The sequence below is a fragment of the Nicotiana sylvestris genome, chromosome 5 (assembly GCF_000393655.2).
Source record: "Nicotiana sylvestris chromosome 5, ASM39365v2, whole genome shotgun sequence".
NCBI classification, from domain to species: Eukaryota; Viridiplantae; Streptophyta; class Magnoliopsida; order Solanales; family Solanaceae; genus Nicotiana; species Nicotiana sylvestris.
The window spans coordinates 156,349,229-156,357,547 of NC_091061.1; the positions used below are offsets into that span (position 1 = coordinate 156,349,229).

At 36.7% G+C, this 8,319-nt stretch overlaps 1 protein-coding gene across 2 annotated transcripts; it reads left to right on the forward strand.

Moving 5' to 3' along the window:
- The first annotated feature begins 323 nt into the window (after positions 1 to 323).
- LOC104210402 (phosphoribosylaminoimidazole carboxylase, chloroplastic) lies at positions 324 to 8,050 on the forward strand. 2 transcript variants are annotated; one of them, XM_009759299.2, is made up of 16 exons: positions 324 to 668; positions 1,138 to 1,347; positions 1,420 to 1,531; positions 1,662 to 1,724; positions 1,822 to 1,960; positions 2,317 to 2,372; positions 2,838 to 2,911; positions 3,032 to 3,179; positions 3,310 to 3,483; positions 4,071 to 4,158; positions 4,267 to 4,383; positions 5,042 to 5,139; positions 5,250 to 5,367; positions 5,814 to 5,908; positions 6,820 to 6,926; positions 7,558 to 8,050. In XM_009759299.2, exons 1-16 carry the CDS (start codon positions 454 to 456, stop codon positions 7,649 to 7,651), a joined length of 1,908 nt encoding a protein of 635 aa, XP_009757601.1. In that variant the 5' UTR covers positions 324 to 453; the 3' UTR covers positions 7,652 to 8,050. The 2 variants fall into 2 exon arrangements, with proteins under 2 accessions (XP_009757601.1, XP_009757602.1); XM_009759300.2 differs by lacking the exons at positions 324 to 668; positions 1,138 to 1,347; positions 1,420 to 1,531; ... (2 more) ...; positions 2,317 to 2,372; positions 2,838 to 2,911 and having other exon boundaries at positions 3,059 to 3,179; positions 3,300 to 3,483.
- Positions 8,051 to 8,319: the final 269 nt, after the last annotated feature.

Consider the following 8,319-nt stretch of genomic DNA (forward strand, 5'->3'; position numbering starts at 1 on the left):
AATTGAATAGCGTATTTAGTGGCTTAGGGGTAGGAGGTAACCAAAATTAGATATTTTGCTATAAACAATAAAAGGTATCTATAGAATATAATTTTTTTAAATGATATTTATTTAAAATAAATAAGGTGTTAACCTTTGCTATAGGAGGTAAAAATTCCTTTTATTTATATATTTTCCTATATTATTTTTTATTTATTTTATATGAAAAAGGTCATATAATTAAAATATCATTCATCAGATAACGTGCACCAAATTAATTATAACTTTAAAAGCATATGATATGCTATAAATTTTTATCTTCAATTTCTAACATTTTCAAAAGAAAAAACCCACCCCTAAAAGAAACCTAGTTTTAACTTTCGACTGAAAACAGTTGTTTTCTGCTACGGATTCCTTTGCTCTGTGCGCCTATTGTCTTTCTTGCTACCTTATACTTGTCAGTTGGTCGAGGGAATGCTGAGCCTAAGCAACACTCTTCCAACAGTTTCTGGTCCTCAGAGAAGCAGTTTTGCCTCTCCAATTTTAGCTGTCAATCCTCAAAAAAGTATCAGCTTCCTTAAAAATCACAGCTTTGTGTTTTCATCATCTTTAATGAGACAACAGTCTGAACACACCCCAACTATGTTATCTTGCAAAGCTTCTTTGGAAGTTGTAACGGACTCACCCGGGTACTTCACCACCACCCTCTTGATTTTTAAATTTTTTTAATTTGTTTTTAGTATGTAAAGAATAGATCCTTTCTTTCTTAATTTAATATGGGTTTGCTCAAGTCTTTAATATATTAGTGGTTAGTTCTTTGTGCAAATTGCAGATAATCGCTTGCTGCTCATTGGGTTTTATGCGTTTACTTTATGGTGGGGTGGCGTTAATTGAAATTTGGCACTTTTCTTGCTCAGCTTTTCTTGGAAATTTATTGAAATTGATGCGTTTCCTTTTCTTTTTGAGATTTTATACTTCTTGCATTTGGAAGTTTATTTGTTATTGTGCTCTTTATGAACATTAGTAAGAATATTGCTTTAGATAGTTTATACCTTTTTAATGGTTGTTTAAAATTCTGCTGCTAATTTTTAGCTTTCTTTTTTTTCTTTTAATAATGTAAATGATGTTCTAGAATGTGTCAACTGTCAAATAATGCAGCGGTTTAGAAGTCCATGGAATATCGGAAATGGTTGTGGGTGTTTTGGGAGGAGGGCAGCTGGGTCGTATGCTGTGTGAAGCGGCATCCCAGATGGCGATCAAAGTGATTGTCTTGGACCCAATGAATAATTGTCCTGCTAGTGCACTGGCACATCAACATGTGGTAGGAAGCTATGATGACAGTGCCACTGTTGAAGAATTTGGGAAAAGGTTTGGTATTTTCTTATCATATGTTTATGGATTTTGTTTTTCTCTACAAGCTAATTTGGTTTGTGAAAGCAGGTGTGGAGTACTAACCGTTGAGATCGAGCATGTTGATGTTGTCACACTTGAGAAGCTTGAGCAACAAGGTGTGGATTGCCAACCCAAGGCCTCTACTATTCGTATAATCCAGGTTAGTCTTTTAACATGTCTTAATTTGAATGAAAGAGTCATATTTTATATGCAATTATTGAGATTATTTCGTTGGTTACTCATACTAACAACATTTGTTTGCTTGGTTAACTCATTTTCTCTTGTAACAGGATAAATATCTTCAGAAGGTCCACTTTTCTCGTCATGCTATCCCACTTCCTAAGTTTATGCAGGTTGACTTGTGGTGGCAAAGATTGCTTATGTTCATATTTCTTCTTTCATTGATAAAATTTGATGTTTTCACTTATGTGGAAAATATGACTAAAACAGATTGATGATCTTGAAAGTGCTAGACGAGCAGGGGACCTGTTTGGTTATCCTCTTATGATAAAGAGCAGGAGGTTGGCATATGATGGGCGTGGCAACGCTGTCGCTAAAAGCGAGGAGGAGCTCTCCTCTGCTGTTAATGGTAGTATGCCAATCTGTACAAATTTGTGAAGTGTTTGCTGGTGCTTACTTCTTAAAAATATTATCCAATTGCAAAAAATAGGCTTTGGTAGAAGAAATGACCAGATAAATAGCGTCCATGGGGTTTCTAGTTTATTCTGTGTTGTGAAATTGCCATAAGAAGCACATAGAGGTTTAATGTTTTATTTAACACATTTATGGGCTTCATATTGAGATGATACTCTCTCAGGGGAACATCATCTGCTAATAATTTGGAGAGCTTCTTTGGTTAAGAATCAATCTTCCACTTTTAATTTGTTTGTTTAGATTTGAAGCTTAATCAGGCCGTAATAATATGTGGTTCAATTTGATTTTCAGCACTTGGAGGATATGGTCGTGGTTTATATGTTGAGAAATGGGCGCCATTTGTGAAGGTTAGAATTTGCTTCATTGTTAAGAGGGTGTTTATTATGCATTTACCAATAACTTTAAAGGGATAATAAATAAATTTGTCTTTGCTTCATGCAATTGTATAAGGAATATATTCATCTGGTGCTATTTATACCATGAAGTTATGTTAGTCAGATTTCGCTGCCATTACTTGAAGCTCAAAGTCAATGAGACAACCACTCTTTCTGTTATCAGAGGGCATCATTAGCTTTACATAGATATTGAAGCTGGGTTTGCCTAACTCGTAATTCTGGATGGAAAGCGCACCTTCTTGAAATCAGGGGTCTTCAAGGCAAACCGAAAATTCACATCGAATTGACAAACCGACTCAAATAAATGGAAAAATCAACTTACAGCTTGATTTGAATTTGTTTGATATTAGTTGGGTTCGGTATATTTGTATAAAGATTTTGATAGATATGTAAGAACTTCATTTCTTTTTATTTCAGGAGCTCTCTGTGATTGTGGCGAGGGGAAGGGATGGTTCAATTGCATGTTACCCTGCTGTAGAAACTATTCACAGGTTTGATAGTGCTTCTTTGCCAACATATTCGCCGTTTCTGGTATCCTTTGTGTTAGTTTGAACTTTTCCAGAAGTTGACCCTGCCATCTTTCCTGATTACTGGATCTTGTGTGTTAACAGGGATAACATTTGTCATATCGTAAAGTCACCTGCTAATGTATCTTGGAAGAGTATGAAACTTGCAACGGACGTTGCGCACAGAGCTGTTAGTTCATTAGAAGGTGCAGGAGTCTTTGCTGTTGAGTTGTTTTTGACAGAAGATGGTCAGGTTGTCTGGCAATTTCCACACGTATTCAATATATAAGGAACTTAATTAGTAGTATGCATTTACAGATCTCTTCAAAAGTATTTCATTTTTTTTAAAACTTAACCTGTCTGTAATTGTTAGTTTCTTGCAGATTTTACTAAATGAAGTAGCTCCCAGACCTCATAATAGTGGGCATCACACCATTGAGGCTTGCTTCACTTCACAATTCGAGCAACATTTGCGGGCTGTGGTTGGCCTTCCACTTGGTGATCCATCAATGAAAACTCCTGCTGCAGTCATGTATAACATATTGGGGGAAGACGATGTAATCTTCCTTACTAATTTTTCCTCCCCCCCCCCCCCCCCAAATAATTTGATGAGATTCAGTAAATGCTAATTACTGAATTAGTGTTGGAATGCTTTAGGAAAATTTGTACACATGGGCATTCTGTCTTTTTGAATATGCATTTTCACATGAATGTGTGCAGGACTATTGCTTTTCCCATCTGTTCCCCTAATACATTATATTGGCTGGCGTGCAGCGATTGGTTTTTAACTTGTGAGCTGCTTTTAGCTAACCAAATGTATTCAATGGATATCCTCAACCTTCTTTTTATTTCTATCCTTTGTTTTTCACTTCGTGCATATCTTTAGGTTGCTGCTTCTCAACCCTCTCTACCCCCCAAAAAGGATGAAAATAAAATAAAGAACTTTATCACAAAAAAAGAAAAGAACAAAAGGGCCCTAAACTCAAAAGGAACTAGTAAATGCTATCTTCATCCAATAAGATGCTACATCTTCACAAAATCTGTTTCATGCATTTTTGAAGTCTCTATTTGCTGTTTGCATTAGTACTTAATACATAAGCAGCAACTCTCATATGCTTGTCCAACATTGTGTTTTTGCTTCCAGGGCGAACCTGGATTTCTTTTAGCTAATCAACTTATTGAAAAAGCATTGGGAATCCCGGGGGTATCTGTTCATTGGTATGACAAACCAGGTTGGTGGATTTGACCTCATATACCTTAAACGCTATCTTTCCTATTTAAAAACAAGCAAGCAAGTACGCCACCAAAAAGTTGAAACTGTTTGCTTCAATGACTTGTAGAGATGCGAAGGCAACGCAAGATGGGACACATCACAATAGTTGGCCCTTCTATGGGCATTGTGGAAGCTCAGCTAAGGGTGATTCTAAATGAAGAAAGTGTTAATGGCCATCCTGCAGGTTAGTTGTCAAAATGCTTTCATAAACATATTCAAGTTTTATGTGTGCAAATATTACACACTGGTCAGCTGTTCAGGGGTAGTTACAAACTTGCTAAAAATTTCTATTTTTAGAAGTATTATTGAAATTGGTGGTCAAAGGTTCATGTCAGGAGAGGTTACAAACTTTATGTGGATATTGAAGCTTCTTACTAGTATAAATGCTCTTTTGCATGTTAGAGAGACTCGTACATGGATGTCTGATATTAAAATTTCGAACTTTATACTCATGTAACGAGATGTCAGGTTATCAGCTAAATTATTTTCCAGTTTTTCGTTTGTCTCCATCATTAATTTTTTGTATTCCCTGCTTTTTTGGTCTCCCACTTTTTTATTTTCATCTTGTTACTGTCATATTCTCTTCTCTATCCTTCTTTCTGTGCAACGATATTAAGCTGTCTTTCAGCTGCATGATTTCTCCTTAATGTAAATTTGCGTTAACCAATCAATTCTTTTGGGATTTATGCTTTTTCCAACTGCGTGATGTTATAGCGGTACACTGTTGTGTTTTACAGACACCAAATAAACTAAGACAGGTAAAATTAGCTTTTTTCCAGCTGCAGATTATTGTTTGATTATTCACTTGAATATAATGATTTTTGTTTTCGTTCGCTATGCAGTTGCACCACGTGTTGGGATCATAATGGGATCTGATTCAGATCTTCCTGTTATGAAGGATGCTGCCAAGATTTTAAATGAGTTTGATGTGCCTGCTGAAGTATTTACCATTAACTATTGCACCTCGTTTTCCATATCATTCAGCAGCATGCCTAATGTATGTTTGTATCATCACCTCCTAAGTGACCCAAGAATCTTGTAATGATGCAGGTAAAAATAGTTTCAGCCCACCGTACACCTGAGATGATGTTTTCTTATGCTTTGTCTGCACGGGAACGTGGCATCCAAGTAATAATTGCTGGTGCTGGTGGTGCCGCCCACTTACCTGGTCAGTTGTCTTACAGCACAAAGTAACTAACATGTTGTAGGCAGTGTTATCAAAGGCGAAAAGCGCAAAAAAGTTCTAAGATCCGGCGGGGCTTTAAGCGCAAATAAAGCGTGGGCTTTAATGAAGAAAGGCGCAAATGGAGAAAAACTACAAATATATATGTGTAGTCCAAGACTAATATCTATAAGCATGTATACTTGGAGAAAGAAATAGAACAAAATTTATGATAAAGTGAAATATCAATTGTTTAGTGTTGTTTTTCGGGATTACGCTCATTGGCAAGAAAAAGTATGCGTAGAGCCTTGACGACAACACTGAAGCGCCCGCTAAGCGAGGGGAAGCGCTCAACATTTTTTGAGCCTCACTTCAGGGCTTAAGCACGCCTTTATTAACACTGGTTGTAGGTCTTCTAGTATGCACTAAAATGTGGTTTTTACCTTGAGCAGGAATGGTTGCTGCATTGACTCCACTACCTGTTATTGGCGTTCCAGTACGCGCTTCCACATTAGATGGACTTGACTCCCTATTGTCCATTGTTCAGGTACCTTTGGTCTTTACTCTAGAACAACAGTATCCAGTCATGTCAAGCTCGGTACTTATGGGGGTTAATGTCTTTTGTAAGTTCAATGAGATTTGTGGGCCTGCTAGCTGGAAACATATCTGAGATATATTCAATCCCCCCCCCCCCCCCCGTCAGAAGAAAAATTAATAATGACAATTTAGGCTTTTGAGTTAAGTTATAATAATAACAAGAGATAAGAATTGCAAAAAGAATAATGCACGGTACGTTATTTAGAGGTCGAAGTACGTGTCCTCATCATCCAATATCTAGGTAAAAATAGTTGTGTGTGCATTCTTGGTTGAACTAGTACTCAAGTACAATAAGATCAATTACGCCTCAATATCAAGCAGGGGTGGGTGTAGAAGTTATGGGTTCTGGGTTCACCTGAACCCAGTAATTTTGACTTGAAACTTGTATATGCTTAAAAAATTCTGTAAAAAGGTGTAAATAATTGAACTCGAACCCAGAAAGTTCAATTCCTGGATCCGCCTTTGATACCAAGCTAGCTGCATGAATCCTTACTACTGTTTCGCTCCATTTGAAGTCAATTGCCTAGTTTTATTTCTTCGACAGATCTCTATGCTTTACTGTAATATAACACCCTAGACTCTGGGATGGAACCATCTCATTGATTGATTTTGCCTAAATTTCATCTTGTAGTAGCAATGCGCCCTGACCTATTAAAGGCCTATTTTCTTTTTGAAATGCTTCAGAATTCCTCTCTGAAGATGCAACCTTGCTCTTATGGTAGTGGTTGCCTGTCTAATCAGCAGGCTTACTAGTTACAACTTGGTAGTTGGGAATGTTTCTTATCAGTTCTATACATATAGCTTCGAAGATATTTTAGGTGAAAGCAGTTCAAATATCACAGTTTGTTCATTTATATGTAGATGCCAAGAGGGGTCCCAGTTGCAACAGTTGCAATTAACAACGCCACAAATGCTGGTCTACTGGCAGTAAGATTGTTAGGGATCAGCGACATAAAGTTGCAAGCTAGGTATTGAAACCTTCCTCCGCCATCTTTTTTTTTTTTTTTTTTTTTTTAAAATATCTTTTTACCCCCCCCCTTTAACCCCCCCCCCCCCAACAACCCCCCCCCCCCACACACACACGCACACAGGCGATATATTGCACTGTTAGCCTATAAACTTCGGCTAGGCAAGCAATTTAACTATTTCAGGAGTAAAGATGACTTTGAATTGATTTAAACATAATAATCTTAACACTATCTGTTAGATTCCACTATATATTCTGGTAAATTCCATTAAATATGGCGATAAAACTATTATTTTGAACAACATTTTTATAGCCATTAGAAGAAAAAAGATAAGAACTTGCATATTTTTTGGAAAGAGTAAGTTTGAGATTTGTATTTGCAAAATATCCTTGAAACGATAAATAAAATAAAACAGCAAGTATGATATGTCAGTGAATGGAAGTAATGACAGAACTTCAAGATATTTTTCTAATCGAAGTTGACATTATTATGTTCTAAAACTATTAGCTCAGTTACCCCCCCCCCCCTCCACACACACACACACACAAAACCCCTCAAGAAATAAAAAAAGAGATTGCTCGACGCGGTTGAGATTATGAGAATAACTTGGAATTTAATGATCACCTTGTAGGATGGCCCAGTACCAAGAGGACAGAAGAGATGAGGTTTTGGTCAAGGGGGAGAGACTAGAAAAGATTGGCTTTGAAGAATATCTGAACTCTTAAATTATTTCAGCACTAGCTGTTTCTAACATGCACCAAAGTGTACTAGCATGGTGTTGACCTGCTTTGTACAATAGTCAATATTAAAGAGCATAAGCACGAGCACTAGGTTACATTGATGCTGGTCGGGAGCAAATGCATATTGAGACCGATGAATGAAAATCCATCATTCAAGATCACGTCGAACAGCCTTCTGCTTGTAATCTTGAGAAAGATGTGTTGTTCTTTCTTCCCTTATTTTTTTCTTTGATCTGGATTTCAGTGGCGCAAGAGTGTAGTTGTTCAAAATTAAACTACTGGTCTGTTTCTGCGGACCATTTTAATCTGCTTTGTGATTTAAAAGGATGAGAATTGCCAGTTTTGATATATGAGATTAAGGAGGAATATTGAACTTTTGCTGCATTCTTACATGCTTCCTGATGGACACTAATGGACCCGCCAGTTTATTGTTTAAACCATAAGTATGTATGAGAAAGTCCTGACAAATATTTGTAAATATTTAACGGTGAACCTAGTTATTATCATAAATTAACTTTATTTGTTGTAAGAAATTATAAACTTCAAATCTTAGATCTGCCTTAGTAGGGATGGTTTTGCAAGCCTGTGCCCTGTAGCATTAGCTTATTCTACAGAAGCACCACAATGCACGTCCAGAATAAATAACTAATTTT